The sequence below is a fragment of the Pneumocystis carinii genome (assembly GCF_001477545.1).
Source record: "Pneumocystis carinii B80 chromosome Unknown supercont1.1, whole genome shotgun sequence".
NCBI lineage: Eukaryota > Fungi > Ascomycota > Pneumocystomycetes > Pneumocystales > Pneumocystaceae > Pneumocystis > Pneumocystis carinii.
Window position 1 is genome coordinate 537,250 of NW_017264713.1, and position 16,094 is coordinate 553,343.

Consider the following 16,094-nt stretch of genomic DNA (forward strand, 5'->3'; position numbering starts at 1 on the left):
TTAAATAATAGAATTAAATTAAAATACTATAATACAATAAATTTTTGTATATAGATTACTTTATTGCTTTTATATTCAAAATTAAATCTTAAGTCCTAAAGCGCTTTCAAATAAATACCAACAACTATTATTATTTAGTATTAAGAAGATGGTATTTATAATAAGATACCTTGGTGAACCATATATATAACTATTTAATACAATTAATTAGGGAAGGAAAAAACAAAAAAATAAACATACGAATCCATTGCTTCTCTAAAGCGATTTTTATACTGACGAGGTGTTACGACAGTAGGTTCTTTTCCACCGCCACCTACTAAACCTTTTTCTTTAACCCAGCTTTCCAATTTTTTATCCCATGTATAAGTACGAATGCAATCTATAAATAAATAAACTAAAAAAATAAAATGATTTCAAAATATACCAATAATCCCAACAACTAATTCTTGTCTTTCATCATCAATGCCAACAACCATTGAATAATCCATAACATTCATTTTTGCCAAAAACAAGGTATCATTCCATAAAGATGCTCTTAAAATTCTTTTAAAATGCTCACGAATAAATAATGGGGAATCATATATAACTATAATTGATTATTCACAAGTCCATTAAGAAGATAATAGCTACATTCAACCAAATTTTCATCTAATAATACTTCATTTTCTTTGCCAGTTGATTGTACATGTCTATTTCTCATAGAACCTTTCAAATCAAAAATCTAAAAATTTTTAAAAATTAATGTATATTATAAAATATATTACTCGAGATGTTTTTTTTCCATAAAAAAGATTTTCTGTTACTAATACATCCATTTTTGTAAGCTTTCCTGTATGAGGATTTCGAGAACCTATTTGATAAAACCCAATAATTTTAGCCATTGCAGTAGGTAACTTAATAAATTAATATAACTCAATAAAATAATTTAATAATACTTCATGAAAAAAGGCCTGAGACATATATTCAAAATAAGAAGGTGCAAATTTTATAAAAGCCTCTGTTTCTAGTCGAGATAATTGTTTTAAAACTAATCTATCATCTAAAAATATTTTAGAATGATTAATTAATAAAAACACTAAATCCAACCTCTAGTTTTAAGAAAAGCAGAACCTGATTTGCCACCAGAAGAGTCCCACTTAAAACATCTTGAAAGAGATGAAAGATAGTCTTCATCACATTTACATGCACGTCTAAATGCATCAAATTGCTCTGCATAAAATACTTTGCAAAATAGCTGTGTAGAACCTTCTTGAAATTCTAGATTTTTTCATTAGAATTTTAATAATATTTATAGAGTCTTTACGATATTTTAAATGAGTTCCAGTAAGTTTTAATAATGCATTTTCTAACGGTTTCTTCGTTAATTCGCTTAGATTCTTTAAATTTTCTTCAGTTTTTGAATTTTCAATTATATTATAAAGAGCTTTAATATGCTCCATTTCTTTAAGTTTATTTAAGTAATCAACAGAACTATGAAATTAATAATATTATCTTTAGAATTTAAATATTTTACCTTAATGTAAAAGCAATAAGTGAACTTGGTTCATCCTCTCGAATGATTACATCCGAATCTGCAAATACATGTTCACATGGATTGCTAAGATACTTAATAATAATAACCAGTTAATTAATATGAACTTACAGTGGATAATTCAATGCAGACCATCCAACAGCAGCTCTGTCAGCCCAAAATGCAAATAAAGATTTCATAAGAGATATTCGTTCGGCACCATGTGTAGGAATTTCATCTATAATATCATCGTTAGGAAATTTAAAGCATTCTGGAGAAGTATAAAGAATTTCAAGTGAAGAAATGTCAGAATCCTTTTGCGAGTTTTCAAGATTCATTTTATTTCCGTATAAATTAAATGAGTCAATAGTTCGGGATCTTCTAATTATTTTTTTCCCTTTTTTGTCTGAATTGAGTTCATATTTATCTTTTTTTTTCAAATTTATATTTATTTTTTTATGCTCATTAATAAGATCATCATCTGAGGTTTCATTAACAGCTTCTTGAACATTCTGAAAAACTTCTACAATAGGTTTTGATGATGATGGAAGAAATGAGTAATTTTTTTTAATTTTTAAACGTCTTTTATGAATCCGTTGCTTTTCGAATTCCTTATCCAATGGATCAAAATCATTGGAAAAATAAGAAGCACTCTCACTAAATTTTTCTGAATTTTGAGCCCTAAATTGTATATCCAAATCTCTTTTATTTTTGAAAGTAGATCGAAGATCTATGCTTTTCAGCTATGATATATTTTGAACGTATTATTTACCTTTTTTATAATTATAATTTGTTTTTTTTTGATCTGATTTAAGAATTTTTGCAAAGTTCTTTCTGAAAAAATAATTTTTAAAAGAAAAATTTCCAATTGATGATGCAGGAAGAGAATTATTTAATTTTTCCACATCTAACTTCTGAGATGAATTCGAAAAATTATTGTTATCAAATAAAATTTCATTTCCAGTATTAACAACATCATTTAAACTAGTTTCTTTAGCATTATCGTCGGATTCTTTTTTCTTGGAAAAATTATTATTATCACTCGAAAGCTTACATATTTCTTGAACCAATTTATCGTTTATTTGATAAGTATTTTTAGTAAAAATATTCTGTTCTTTATTTGAGGTCTTTAAGGCATTTTTTGCAAAATGAGAAATATTTGTATCAGAATTATTTTTGTTTAGCGAGAATTCAGATTCACTAGAAGACATGAAATTTAAGTCCTTTTCACTGGAAACTTTTTTTAATAGTAAAAGTCCATTCTTATTCTGCAATAAAAATTAATAAAAACAAAAAATGAAATCATATAAAATACTCTTAATAACTTATCATCGACTTCAGAATTTAGATTTTCAGGAACTTCCAAACCTTTAGAATAATTGTGATCCGAAATAAGTTCTTTATCCATAAAGAGTTTTTTGAGATGTGAAGAAGTAAATCTTCGTATATCTTTTTCAGAAGGAAAAAAGTATTTATCAAATTCGCTAAAATCAACATCCCATTGGATAACCATCTCTTGGATACTTCTTAAAACACGATTAAGTGGTAAAATTTTTAAAGGATGAGAATTTTCATATGATTCTTTCAAAAAATTTAATAGAAAAGTCCTTTCATCTTTAATTTTTTTTTTAAAGCGATCTACTTCGAATTTACATCCCTCAATTTTATCCAAAGGTATAGTATCTAACGGAATACTATTTAATCTAACTTCAACGGAATCACAGAATTTCTCGATTTTTGATTTTATTGAATTATATTCTTCCAATTTCAACCGAATCCATCCTTCTGACTTCCATATTATTTCAACACGAGGCAATGAAAGGTCATAAAGCTCAATATAATCGAATTGAAATCTTATAGCAAAATTTTGATATCCAAAATAACGAATATGATCTCTATTTATATCATGGTTGCAAGTACTGGCTTTACTGTAAAGAGAAATATTATAAAATATCAATTCTAAATATTTTCCAAATGAATACTTCCATGTATTTTCAGACATTGGTATCATTGGTGTACTTTTTTTACAAATTTTGCACTGACTCCAAAGAAAAATATTTTTTTGTATTTCAGAAATAGTATGATCCAATTCTTGTATAAAAACTGTAATACGAGCATGATCGTGTACGTAACTTCGATGATGTTCGAAAAGTCTTCGTCCACAAAGATTTGCATTGCAAATTATATTAACAGTTGAACACATATCTTCAATATACTGTCCCAATGTACAATCCGTTTCGCGATAATATTCAATAATATTCATACCAGGGCCTTTACAGGGTATCGCCGATGCAGTACATACGCTCGAATAAAGTACAGCAAATCCTTGATGAGAAAAGGGGCTAGCAACTCCAATATCCTGAACAAAATAGGATTTCCAATTTTTTTCTTGAATTTTTAATTCCTGTTGTGTCTTTTCAATTTCAGCATTTTTTAATATTTCTGCTAGATTTATATTTAATAATAAATGATCGTTATCTAAAACACTCATTTCCTTTAAAAAATTATTAATCTTCTGATCCAAGATATCTGATTTCTTGTCGTTTAAGAATTCCTTTAGATACTTTTCGGAATCACGAGCCTTTAAAAGCATGTATGGTGGAGGAAACTTAACATATGGAGAAGCAGATAAAAGTCTTGTTTCGAATATTTCTATAATAGCATCATATGACGTTATAGGAGTATTACGATCAATTGCGGAATAAGAATCTTTTAAGAGGTCTGATGTAAGCTTATTCGAAGGTATATCTGATAGTGAAATAAAATGATCTCTCATAAGACATGTTTCTAATTTTAAATTATAAACCACATATACCATTAATTCTGTTATTCGTTTTACGGTAGAAAGTTCATGAATAGTTGACCCACGAAGAATAATTGTACAACCAAGATCTTTTGGACATCCTTCTAAAAATATAAATGTTTTTTTCGTATTAGGACAAGTTGGATTTACAAAAGTCTTTAAATTGAAATAAGCACACTTTCCTATCCTTGGTGATAATGCAAGTTTGTCAATAGATGAAATAATATCAGCTCTCGTACAACGTGAGATTGCCTGAATAACGGAGGGTTTTACATTTGATGCAACGACAATATTACTTTCAAATAAATATTGCATAGCTAGTCCAGAAACACTTTTTTCGACAAATAATATTGTAGGATGTAATGAAATTATTCTATTTACAAGGTTTCGAAGATACTCTTTTTCTTGCGCAATGACAGGATCCAATGACATAAAATGAGTTTCTGTTCGATGATACTCAATGGGAAATGTTATCAAAACGATTCTCGGATTTATCAAAGAAGTACTCATTTTCTTTAATGCAAGTTTTTTCGTAAATACAAGACCTTGAACATAACAGCTTAATGTAGGATCCCCTATGATTTTTTTGATTTTAACGTAATGACGTACATCAATATCATCACCGTTTCGAAGATTAGGATTAATATTGTCAACGATCTTAAAAAGCATTGGAGTTAAAATTTGTTCCCAATTTAAAACAGACGATACATTTGAGTCTCGTAGTAATTGTTTCAAAAGTTCTCGGACATAATATAAAGGAAATGAATTTGAGTCTATAATTTTTAAAGATGTATCATTCGGTGACACCTTATGAGATTTTTTTTTAGAAATAGAAGGAAAAGATGAAGCAAGAAGTGCATTTTCCGATGTTAATTCAATATCTTTTACGCAATCCTCGGAAACAGAAAGATTCCCTTGTTTTCCATCAACCTTTTTCTGTTTCTTCAAACGATGATCAAATCTTATCGCTTTTTTCTTCCCCATTTTTGTAATTTGAAGTTTTTCATTAGTTATAGGCAACGGAATTGAATGTTCCGAAGATACATCTTCATTTTCTTCTACAAGCGGTGTCGAAACGATCATTCGATTCGAAGTTTTTCTCATATCTCCTGGAGTCGTACTAAATGATTTTATATCATGACTAACAAAGTGATTTCTCTTATGTAAAACATGATTTTTTCTTTTCCCTTGTATCCATTCATGTTTTGATGTAGACCATTTATCATCAGTGGGATCCAAATTGAAAGATTTAAAAGATGATGCTAAATAATTCTCACTCGTTTCAAACGTATTATTATCCATCGTATCGCTCACTCCAAAAGAAGCTGGAGACATGGATTCAAATGTATCGAATACATCACATGTCGATTTCTCACTATTTCTCGGAGAAAAAGGTGTATCTAATGATTGTTTTTTTGGGAAAAAAACTTCCATAAAATGATTTGAACGAAATAAATTCTGAGAAATTGATCGTAGGCATGGTTTTTCCGAAAATACATTTCCCTCTTCTCCATTCACATCAACATATTCATTAATAATTGCATGACAACGATTACATACACGTAAGTTTTCAATATGACCAAAACTTTTGCCCGGAATCAATGTCGTACATTTAGAACAGAAAATCTGTCCGCATGTTCCTAAAAATCTCATCAATTTCACTTATGATAATTTTCTTTTATTTAAAAACTTACGACAATGATGTCGTCGACGCCATCCTATTTTCCTTTAGTGTTTGTAGCTATAAATACCCCTTCATTCTTACCTGTAAATATTGCATCACATAAAAAACATGCCCGACAATTTTCATCCTTCATCCAGAAATCCTTTCCCAATCGTCCTGTTCTCAATCTCTCTAAAACCATCGAAATTGATCGTTCTTTAAAACTTTGTTCAACTGGTGGCACCCAAATTATCTCTGAATCGCTAGAAACATCGTGTTGAAGTATAAATCCCGGCAATTGAGCTCCAGATACTCCAATTCCTTGAACTTGCCCTTGCAATATCTGGTCCTCTTGAACACTATGTCCTGCAATATTTCTACAAATCCCATCTTGAAGAACTGAAACCCTATCTACCACTGGACCAACTCCTTTCTTTGTTTTCCGCAGAAAAAGCGCTGTAAGACGCTTTAAAGGATTAGACGTCGCTGCATTCGTATTCTCCGAATTATTAGAACCCCCATATATACTCGTATTCGACGTATATATTCCACTATTTGGCTTATAATGACTTTTTTCCGGAATACACATACGACTTCCAAGCGCATACATCTCATCAAGAACATTTATCTCGTCTTCTCTCTCCTGAAATCGACCTTCATTCTCTCTTTCTCTGAAATATTCTTCACTTGGTCTATCACCAAATTCATTTATATTAGATTCCTGCGTATTCAACGTCTTAAAGCTTGTCAGTCCTCCTGAATCCTCTATATTTTGAGCATTTATGGGCTTTTTTGTCAAAAAATCTGTCCAAAACCCCATTTCCTCGGGCTTAGGGTGGATGGGTTTTGTCAAGAATCTGAACCCACTGAATTATTTTTAAACAGAGTCTGCACGTGATTTTGACGAGCATCTTGGAATCGACTCCGACCTCTATATAAAATGACATGATGAGTGGAATTCTAAAAAGCTGGATTTTGGGGAAATTGAGGGGCTCACTGGCCTCAATATCAGAGAATCCTATGCATCTTGGACAGCATAATCGTGTCCAGGTTGTCCGGGTATGTTTTCAGGTTAATTTTAGAATAAAAAGTTAAGAGAGATGATTAGTTTATTACATATAAAAGCCCAGTTTTTGCAGAGGTTTCTGACATGGAAAGCATTATTTTTTGTGAATTTACAGAGGAATGTGTTGAAGCATATCAAAAGTATAAAAAAAAAGGCTATTTTATGTCTTGATAGGTTGTTTTAGTGAATTTGGAAAGCGTTTTACACAAATTAGAGGGGCATATTTAACATTGAAGAATATGTTACTTGAGGTTTATGAGGAAAGTAATTTTAAAATATCAGCGAAACTTATTGTTCGACAAATTCAATTTCTGGGAGGGGATGGAGAGGCAATTGTTGGACGACCGGTATTTTTTAATGAATATCCAGAAATACGTGCATTATTATATTCTACGCATGTTAAAAAGTAGTCGAATTATTTTTTAAAATCTTTCATTTTTTAAAATATTCTATCTAGACTTATTTATCCACAAACATTAATTAAAGAACAAGAAGGTAAAAGGTATTGAAATTTAGGAAAATGGTTTTTTTAAAACAATTTTTTAGAGGTTGATCAACAATCAGAGACTAAATCATCAGTATATATGATATGAATTGGAGAAATCAATTAATTTTCAATAGAATGAGTCTATTGAAACATTTACAAAAAATAATAAAAAGCGTATATTTTTTTCAACACCACCTTCAAATAATCAAGGAGATTTGTCTAAAAAAAAACGGAAAAGATTTTTGCATCCAGGATGGCGGGTTTTTTTTTCAGTTTTTTTATTTTAACTTATTTTGGTGTGTAGGGATTTTTTGAGGTTACATATCAAGATTGCATTATTAGTGATGATCAAAGAAAAATATTGGAACGAGATGAAGGTAAGAATTATTTATTTATTTGACATTATCCCTTTTCTTGGTATGAATAGCATGGTACCCACCGATTAATATGTCTCATGAAATTGTAATTGCAAAAAATACCGCTCATAATGAATCAAAAGATGATCATGGAGATGTTTGTCTACATTTTTGATTTGATTTTCCTTATCCCTATAGATTTGTCCTTTAAATGGTCGTATGATAGATATGTTAAGTTCATCGCCTGGAACTCCATTTTCATGGGAAGAATCGCCTACATTAAATCAAAGCTCTACATCCATTTCTGAAATAAAGGAAATGCAAAATGAATCATCTTTTTTTATTGAAAAAGAAAGATTTTTTAGTGATAATGATACGCTTCCTCCATCAAGTCCATCAATTACTTCATGAAGTCCTTCGCTACAAGCATTGATAAGAAAAAAATTCATAAAGTAAGTATAATAAAAAATAATTTTAATAGTTTTAATTTTTTTTAGGAAGATTTTAACCATGACTTAAAAAATATATAATATTACCATTTTCGAATGATTTTTTCATTACCAAGTTTCCTTTTCTTATAGATATTGAAACAATAATTTAATGATTTGAATCTTGAATTTTTCAAATTTTCATTTCAAAAATTGATTTTAGTTATATTTCAAAAAATGCATAATATAAACAGCATTTCAGCATTATTATCTCGAATATATTTCAACAGACATAGAAAAATATAAATCATTGAATAATATTTTTTAATATGAAACAATAGCAGTAGCATAACTAACACTACTGTCTGATATTTTTTTACATAAACTACTTTGTGTATAATGAAGGAAATGGAATTTCTGATGAATTTTCGCTTCAGCTAATGCACAAAGTATTACGCTAATTGGATGTCTATTTATTAATAGATTAGTCATATTTTAAATTTAGTTGAATAAAATTACCGTCCACAAATTGTATTTCTTGTTTTCAATAGATATTCTATGAATTTTTCATGATTCCCGTCCTCAATTCTACGCATGCCTTCCCTATCACATTGTTCAATCGAAGCATAAATAGGACATGCTGAAGACGGTGGATTCAAGCGAGATATTTGGCGAGGAGGTTGACCTGGTTCTGCATAATAAGTATATGAAAATCGATGCCCCCTTAATAATCTTTAGTCAAATAATTTAACTTTTATTGCCTTACCAATGACAAAAGTCGGATGAAACAATAAACCTATTTTTTGGATTTTTTAAATATGGCGCTAAAAGACATCCATAGATGTGCTCTTGTTCTGGTAAAATTGCACCAACAAGAATTGGAATAATTTTTGCATTCGGTGATGATCTTAAATATACCATATCAATACATATATTTCCATCTATTAAAATAGAAAAAAACATACTCAGCAAGTTGATAATATATAAATGGTAATTGCAATTCAATACTATGTTCATCTTCATCTGTTTCAAGATCCATTTGAGAAAAGTAACCCGTTTTTATTAACGACCTGACCACTATTTTTGACTAATTAAACAAACATAATTCTTTTGATATTACGTTTAATTATTACCCTCTTGATCAATCTTTAGCTTTCCTAATGGCGTCTCATATTCAGTACAAGATGAAACAGCACATTTCTGAAGATCTACATGATGTGCTGGTCCAAGAATAAAAACTCTATCACTTTAATATTTCCTTTAGAAAAAAATGACTTTGCAATCCTTTTTCTCTTACACATCACTCCAATTCATGTGCGAATATCCTATCCCTGCTGTATTTCCGCTGTACTCATATCCTGCATGTCTAAAATATAAATCAAGTTATATATTGAATAAAAAATATATAGTACGGCGTAATTAAGACTTTTCCTTCCTTATTTTTATTTTTCTCAATTCCATTCGTTCTTACTTGTAGAAATTTTTCAAGATTATTAATTAGTATTGATTCACTGCTTGGATACCAGGTTCCTGCATGAGAGGCTCGTCGTAACATATTTTTTAAGAAAACTTAGTATTCTGCCGCCTGATTATTAAATTTTAAAAAAAAGAGAAGAAAATTAAGTTTGAAAAATAATAAATATTTTTAAAAAATAAATTAATTTTTTTAGAAAAGCATGAAAAAAATATGATAAAAAAATTAACTAAAAATTAAGGAAAAAAAAACAAAGAAACAACCATTATTATTAAATCCTTTAAATATTTATTTTCATATTTTTTATGTCACGCAACTGAATGATAAGAGTCGAAGCTGAGATTTTTACTTGAACGTTGTAAAATTTATGTTGGCATCAAAGAGGCTTCTTAAGCCTGTTTTTCCAATTATTTTCCGCCATAATCAGGTCAATTAGGTCTTTTATGTCTTTATTTCCCTGATAGATTGTAGAAGAGAAAGATTTCTGGTTTTTGGAGCGAAAAAAAAGAGATTAGATTTGTTTCAAAATGGGTTTTAAGATCATTGTTTGGTGGATTTATGGGAACAGTAGTTGGTGTTACAGCGTATTCAGTGGCATATCCTATGAGTAAATATTCAGAATGGATTTGTGAGCGAATTCCATTGATTCGACGTATCGTTGTGGCAGTTCATGAATATGGTTTTTATGAGCGCTATGTTGATATCCAAGAAAGTAGGAAAATGAAAGATAGTGACATCGATGATGAAAGGTATGCGCCGTATTTATCATCTAAAACAAGGGAAATGGAAAATTCAAATGAAAAGAATAATTCAAATGAAAAGAATAATTCAAATGAAAAGAATAATTCAAAAAAAGAGGAACCTCCTAAAGAAAAGCCGTCAGAATCTTTTCAATTGTTGGAAGAAGAGAGTTCAGATAAGTTACCAGAGACGTCTTTAGAGACACCAGTTTTAAAATCACCTGAACAACCTGTTCATTCATCGATGCAAGCTTTAATGGACTCTATTAAAGAAATTGAGAAAGCAATACAGAATTCAAATGCTACTGGTGAATTTAAAAATTATCTCAAAGCTTTAAAACAGGAGGCATATTCTTTAAACAATTTTTTAGAAAATATTGATAATGAATCAAATATAACATTGAATAAAAAATTAACAGAACAAAAAGATTATTTTGAAGATCTCTTAAAGGTTCAGGAAAAAACTCTTCAGATACAGATGGAAAATCAGGAGACATATTGGATATCTGCGCTATTATATGAATATGAACGTTTGGAGATGCTTTATCGTGAACGTTTAGTAGAAGCATTAAAAAAACAGGAGGATGTTAATGAGAAAAAGTTAAAAAATGAACTTATTCAACAGGCAATTGAATTACAAAGGCGTTGGATGCGTGAGATGAAAGCACGCGTTGAAGAACAACGTGGAGGACGATTAGGACAATTAGAACATCTTTATAAACATCTAAAACAGTTAGAAATACTCTTTTCTCAAATGAAGAATTTTTCTGAAAATATAATTCATATTCAACGATTACAAATTGCATTTCAAGCATTACGAAGGACTATTGAAGATCCACAGCAAAAACCATTTACAAAAGAACTTAATGCATTAAAGGATTTATGTAAAAATGATGAATTTATACAATTAGCGGTTACATCAATTCCGCCTGAATCTCATCAACAGGGAATTATGAGTAAAACTCAATTAATTCATCGATTTCAACATCTTTCTCAAGAAATTCATAAGGTTAGCTTATGTCCTGATCATACTGGCGTACTAGGTTATATTTTCAGTCGGTTCTTGACTTTCTTTATGTTTAAAAAAACCGCTTTTACCGATGGAAATCATGTTCATCATATTCTTGCACGTGCAGAAGCTCATCTTGAAAAAAGTAATTTAGATGCAGCAACACGTGAGCTTAATCGATTAACTGGTATTCCAGGCAAACTTGCAAAGGATTGGCTTAATTATGCTCGTCAAAATTTAGAAGTTTTACAAGCACTTTATGTAAGATCTATTCTTAATTTTCCTCATTAATTTTTTTAGATGATTGAAACATATACACTTTTGCAATCTATCTTATTTGTATAAAATATAAAACATTATTTTCTTTTATTACTTATTTCCTGCATTTTTATATCCCTCCTCTAATTCGCCTCCCCTCGATATCTTTACCATCAATGGCAAAAATATATCATGGTTGTTTATGGGCTAAATGGCATCAAAACAAGAATACTAATAGATATAGATAAAAAGGAGATAGAGAGGATAGTTAATTGCTTAAAAAATGGTCTTGAACGAGGGAAATTTGTTGAAGAACGTAAGTTTTATATAGAATTTAAATTGTACTAAAGACTAAGAATATGAATGTGTTTCTCAACTAAAAAAAATTGTTAGAGATGATGAAACAGCAGAAATAATGGGTTCAGGAGATGTATTGTTATATGACGCGCTTTTTTTTCCATATTTAACTAATTTTTAGGGGTTTTCTATTTTGTTTCAATTAGCATTTCCTGATGATATAAAACAAGAGAAATCAATTGACGCAACACGGTGTATTTTTAATATAATGCTTCTTTATGATGGATCAAGGGATATTTTTATTGAGAAAAAGGGTATTGAACGTATTATTAAGGAATATATGCATTTTTTGGAGTTACCATTAATTCATAGAAAAGTTTGAAAAAATAAACCAGTTAATAGTATATTGATAAGAATTTTCTTTATATAGGAGAATTTTGATTTAATATTTGTCTATACGCGAATTTTATTTCTATTAACAACACAACATGGAAAGGCAATAACAATATTGAAAGAATTGGGAATTTTTCAAATCATTAATAGTGTATTTTTTTTCTATATTTTTGAAAAGAGTAATTGAATGTATTTTTAGTGTTTAACATATTTTGAAGCATATTTGGTCTCTAATGATTCATGGTCAGAACAGGATCTTTATACTGTTCAGGAATACTTAAAACTTCTTTTTAATTTAATACGACATGAAGATACGCACTCTTTAATGTAAAAAAAATTATACATATTTACTAATTTAACAATCTTTTAGTAATATATCTCCTCTTATTAAGCTCTTGAATTTATCATTTACTAATTTAATTAACCAACAGTTTACTTTTGAAATTATTAATTGTTTACTAAATCTTCCAATTGAAACGTTTTTTGATGATGAACATATATCTGAGCGTTGCGTTGAGCAATTACTTAATATTTTAGATATGCTTTTATCAAGCATTGATCTGGGGATTTATCCGAATGATTCTCCTCCATCTATTAATTCAGATACGCTTATTGAAACTAGAGTTCTTTCACTTGTTACTTTTCTTCGAAAGATTCTTAAGCATTCAACGGAAGCTATTCGGGCATTATTAGTTTCTCGACTATTACCACAAAGCAAGTAAATATATACTCTATGTTTTTTTGATTTAACTTGATTTTTCATTAAGAGATCGAGAAAATATTCTTGGAAGAGGTGATACGCTTTCATCTAAAACTCTTAGAGCTATTACGCTGCCAACCCCATTGGTTCGTGAACCCATTTCATGGTTACTTTATGAACTTAATCATTCAAATGGTAAATTTTTTATTTTTTTTCCTTTTAATTAGTTTTGATTAACATTTTTTATTATAGTAACGGAATTTATTAATAGTATAGGCTTTGGTTATGCCTCTGGTTTCCTTGCATCTCATGGAATTCCTTTTGTTTCTCCAGATTCTAAGGATTTTGATGCTCCACATGGTATTAACCCAATCACTGGGCAAACACTTGAAGCAGAACGTATGGCACTTTCTCATCTTCCGGAAATGACAGAAGAAGAGAAAGAGAGAGATGCTGAACGACTTTTTATTATGTTTCAAAGGTTTTTTAAAAAATATATTTATTCTATTTTATTTACAATATGGCAGGCTTGAAAAAAATAGTATTTTATCTGTGAAAAATCCAATTAGAGATGCCTTTGAATCAGGAAAGTTTTCCGAATAGATTGATTTATTCTATCTATAACCTTATTTCTTTATCTTTCGGACACAATATCACTAAACTTTATTCGAAGTCTTAAAACTAAATTCAAATATTTTTATAAATAATTGCATAAGGATTTGATATTTTTGTTTCAAAATATGGAAAATAGCCGAGCAGTTATACCCTTTTCTGCCTGTAATGATTTGAATGTTGTTTTGTAAGTTATTTTGAATCTTTGATAGGTTTAATGGTTTAGTCGTGATTCAATTTCTGGAGCAGTAATTCTTTTTGACCGTGAAAATAAGCAGTTAAGCCTTTATCGTAATATGAAAGATGGTGTACTTATGAAAAAAATGGATACGACATTTTGTCCTCTTTGTTATCGACCATTTCATTCAAATGAACTTCATGAAACATTAGATGAATTTTCACAACGTTCTCCATCATTTATTAATTCAGAATATTTTCGATTTCTTGAGGGTTTTTATTGGGATGTTACAAAAAGGTCGTCTACTCCATCATCATTTTCAGATGTTTCCACACCAGAAATTATATCATTTGATTCTCCTTCTCCAAAACCAACTCCTCTTTCATCATTATCATTTAATCAGGGTTATTTTAAAAGGTTTTTTATTTCTTTTTTTAATTTTAAAAGCTTAATTTTGAAGATTTTTTATTTCTGAAGGATTACTTGGCCGAGGTAAATCATGTATTATGGATTTTACATTATCATTTATAAATAAAAAGGATCTAGAGGTGAGGTTCTTAAAGTATTGCATGTTTTGGACGGTGTTCCTCTTGGTCATTGTGCGTTTATTGTATTTTAAAGGATATATTTAATTCTGGTATAGACGCAGTTAAACGAATCCCTGTTGGTGATAGCCATTCCTGGCTTAAAAAAGTATATGATGGGTTCTTTTCGGTCTTTAAGATACTAACTTTATTTTAAAGCTATTGAAAGAGGTGCACTTATTACGCTTAAGACATACTAACTTGGTTCATTACAATCATGTTTGTAAGTAATATTGAATATAGAAGATTCAGTAGAAAAGCTAAAAACGTCAATTAAGGGCTTGAGAATTCCAAATTAACAAAGTTTGGACCTTCTGTCCCAGTTTTATATATTTTGCAGGAAGTAAAAAAACTTTTTTATATTTCTAATAATAAATGTTTTTAGTATTGTGATAGAGGAGATCTGGAAAGTTATCTTCAAGATTTAATATCATCTAATGAGTCTACACTCTTTGATTTTAAAAAAAAAGAAAAAAGATTGAAAGGAAGGCCACTTTTTACGGAACATATGGGTGAAACTATACTTCCATTGGAGATGATATTTTCTTTCATTAAAGACATTGCATCTGGTTTGACTTTTCTTCATGAGAATGACATGATTCAGTTTGTATTATGTTCTTATTTGGCTAAACTAAGAAATCTTTAAGTCGGGATTTAAAACCAGGAAATTGTTTGCTTCAAAGTACAAAAAAAAGCCTTTATCCAAGGGCTTTGGTTAGTGATTTTGGAGAAAGTCAAGTAGCTACTGAGGTAGATCCACGATCTGGAGGTACAGGGACACTAGAGTATGTTTTTCATCTTTTTTGATTATATTATTTAAAAATATATTAGATATACTGCACCTGAAGTATTACTTGGTAAATATTTTTATATTAATATAAATGATACATTTTCATTTCAATAGTAGGAGAAGATGGAAAATTGAAAGGATTTTTTACACCTGCATCAGATGTATTTTCTCTTGGGCTAATTTTATATTGGTTACTTTTCCCGGGAAAACTTCCATATAAACATTCTGCAGAAGAATATGATAATTTAAGACTTGAAATATTGAATTTTAAAGGGTAAATTGATAAAATTATCTAATTTTTTTAAAAATAATATAGTTATCAACATGATTATAAAAACACTAATTTTCCGGAATATTTATATAAATTTTTAGAAACAATGTTATCATCAGATCCTTATAGAAGACCTTCATCTCAAGAAGTTCTTGCGTTTATGATTAGGGTTTCAAAAGAATACACAGTATTACTAAATGATGATTGAAATTATGTTTTGATATATAATAGAGTAAAAATGATTTTAAAAATGATGAATTGTCACATTTTAATGAATTCGAAAAATCACGTATTGTGCCTGTACTATCTCAAGAAAATTTTAAATTAGAGGAAGCCAAATTTGCTTCTCTTAACAAACAAGCGACTATAAAAAAAAATAAGGTAAGATTCTAATTGATTTATTATTTGATCATTGACTTATTCTGGAATAGTTTTTTAATATTCCTTTCATATCATCCAATAACACTAAATCTTT

At 29.2% G+C, this 16,094-nt stretch overlaps 6 protein-coding genes across 6 annotated transcripts; 4 read left to right on the forward strand and 2 right to left on the reverse strand.

The window, feature by feature from the left end:
• Positions 1–36: 36 nt before the first annotated feature.
• Positions 37–6,838, reverse strand: T552_00248 (hypothetical protein). The gene is made up of 15 exons (XM_018368866.1): positions 6,079–6,838; positions 6,008–6,031; positions 2,826–5,953; positions 2,283–2,778; positions 1,643–2,240; positions 1,514–1,597; positions 1,304–1,470; positions 1,087–1,257; positions 936–1,039; positions 765–893; positions 631–721; positions 425–586; positions 241–379; positions 170–190; positions 37–124 (listed from the first exon to the last, which is right to left on the reverse strand). The coding sequence occupies exons 1-15, from the start codon at positions 6,794–6,796 to the stop codon at positions 82–84; spliced, it is 6,075 nt and encodes a 2,024-aa protein (XP_018227726.1). The 5' UTR covers positions 6,797–6,838; the 3' UTR covers positions 37–81.
• A 42-nt stretch (positions 6,839–6,880) lies between these two features.
• On the forward strand, positions 6,881–8,340 carry T552_00249 (hypothetical protein). The gene is made up of 9 exons (XM_018368867.1): positions 6,881–7,035; positions 7,085–7,182; positions 7,227–7,448; positions 7,500–7,537; positions 7,589–7,620; positions 7,664–7,789; positions 7,834–7,906; positions 7,957–8,042; positions 8,084–8,340. Exons 1-9 carry the CDS (start codon positions 6,922–6,924, stop codon positions 8,294–8,296), a joined length of 1,002 nt encoding a protein of 333 aa, XP_018227727.1. The 5' UTR covers positions 6,881–6,921; the 3' UTR covers positions 8,297–8,340.
• Positions 8,341–8,593: 253 nt separating this feature from the next.
• T552_00250 (AmmeMemoRadiSam system protein B) lies at positions 8,594–9,914 on the reverse strand. The gene is made up of 7 exons (XM_018368868.1): positions 9,726–9,914; positions 9,611–9,679; positions 9,447–9,559; positions 9,279–9,390; positions 9,080–9,220; positions 8,833–9,036; positions 8,594–8,782 (listed from the first exon to the last, which is right to left on the reverse strand). The coding sequence occupies exons 1-7, from the start codon at positions 9,866–9,868 to the stop codon at positions 8,638–8,640; spliced, it is 927 nt and encodes a 308-aa protein (XP_018227728.1). The 5' UTR covers positions 9,869–9,914; the 3' UTR covers positions 8,594–8,637.
• Positions 9,915–10,154: 240 nt separating this feature from the next.
• On the forward strand, positions 10,155–11,881 carry T552_00251 (hypothetical protein; the record flags this gene model as incomplete). The annotated part of the gene is made up of 3 exons (XM_018368869.1): positions 10,155–10,214; positions 10,259–11,797; positions 11,837–11,881. The coding sequence occupies 3 exons, from the start codon at positions 10,155–10,157 to the stop codon at positions 11,879–11,881; spliced, it is 1,644 nt and encodes a 547-aa protein (XP_018227729.1).
• An 84-nt stretch (positions 11,882–11,965) lies between these two features.
• Positions 11,966–13,787, forward strand: T552_00252 (hypothetical protein; the record flags this gene model as incomplete). Its single annotated transcript, XM_018368870.1, has 9 exons — positions 11,966–12,110; positions 12,151–12,224; positions 12,273–12,467; positions 12,522–12,635; positions 12,684–12,811; positions 12,855–13,202; positions 13,252–13,379; positions 13,437–13,665; positions 13,712–13,787. The coding sequence occupies exons 1-9, from the start codon at positions 11,987–11,989 to the stop codon at positions 13,785–13,787; spliced, it is 1,416 nt and encodes a 471-aa protein (XP_018227730.1). The 5' UTR covers positions 11,966–11,986.
• Positions 13,788–13,924: 137 nt separating this feature from the next.
• On the forward strand, positions 13,925–16,012 carry T552_00253 (hypothetical protein; the record flags this gene model as incomplete). The annotated part of the gene is made up of 13 exons (XM_018368871.1): positions 13,925–13,983; positions 14,023–14,391; positions 14,435–14,466; positions 14,514–14,573; positions 14,618–14,667; positions 14,718–14,781; positions 14,837–14,901; positions 14,944–15,161; positions 15,206–15,343; positions 15,390–15,415; positions 15,463–15,622; positions 15,665–15,806; positions 15,851–16,012. The coding sequence occupies 13 exons, from the start codon at positions 13,925–13,927 to the stop codon at positions 16,010–16,012; spliced, it is 1,545 nt and encodes a 514-aa protein (XP_018227731.1).
• Positions 16,013–16,094: the final 82 nt, after the last annotated feature.

Bases quoted from the DNA above. Each gene is read 5' to 3' on its own strand.
- T552_00249 (XM_018368867.1), top strand. From the start codon at position 6,922: ATGATGAGTGGAATTCTAAAAAGCTGGATTTTGGGGAAATTGAGGGGC. The intron at 7,036-7,084 runs GTATGTTTTCAG...AGAGATGATTAG, and splicing joins ATCGTGTCCAGGTTGTCCGG to TTTATTACATATAAAAGCCC. The intron at 7,538-7,588 runs GTAAAAGGTATT...ACAATTTTTTAG, and splicing joins ATTAATTAAAGAACAAGAAG to AGGTTGATCAACAATCAGAG.
- T552_00248 (XM_018368866.1), bottom strand. From the start codon at position 6,796: ATGGGGTTTTGGACAGATTTTTTGACAAAAAAGCCCATAAATGCTCAA. The intron at 5,954-6,007 runs GTAAGTTTTTAA...TGAGATTTTTAG, and splicing joins GCGTCGACGACATCATTGTC to GAACATGCGGACAGATTTTC. The intron at 587-630 runs GTAGCTATTATC...AATCAATTATAG, and splicing joins AGATGAAAATTTGGTTGAAT to TTATATATGATTCCCCATTA.
- T552_00250 (XM_018368868.1), bottom strand. From the start codon at position 9,868: ATGTTACGACGAGCCTCTCATGCAGGAACCTGGTATCCAAGCAGTGAA. The intron at 9,391-9,446 runs GTAATAATTAAA...AGTCAAAAATAG, and splicing joins GCTAAAGATTGATCAAGAGG to TGGTCAGGTCGTTAATAAAA. The intron at 9,221-9,278 runs GTATGTTTTTTT...GGTATATTTAAG, and splicing joins ATATATTATCAACTTGCTGA to ATCATCACCGAATGCAAAAA.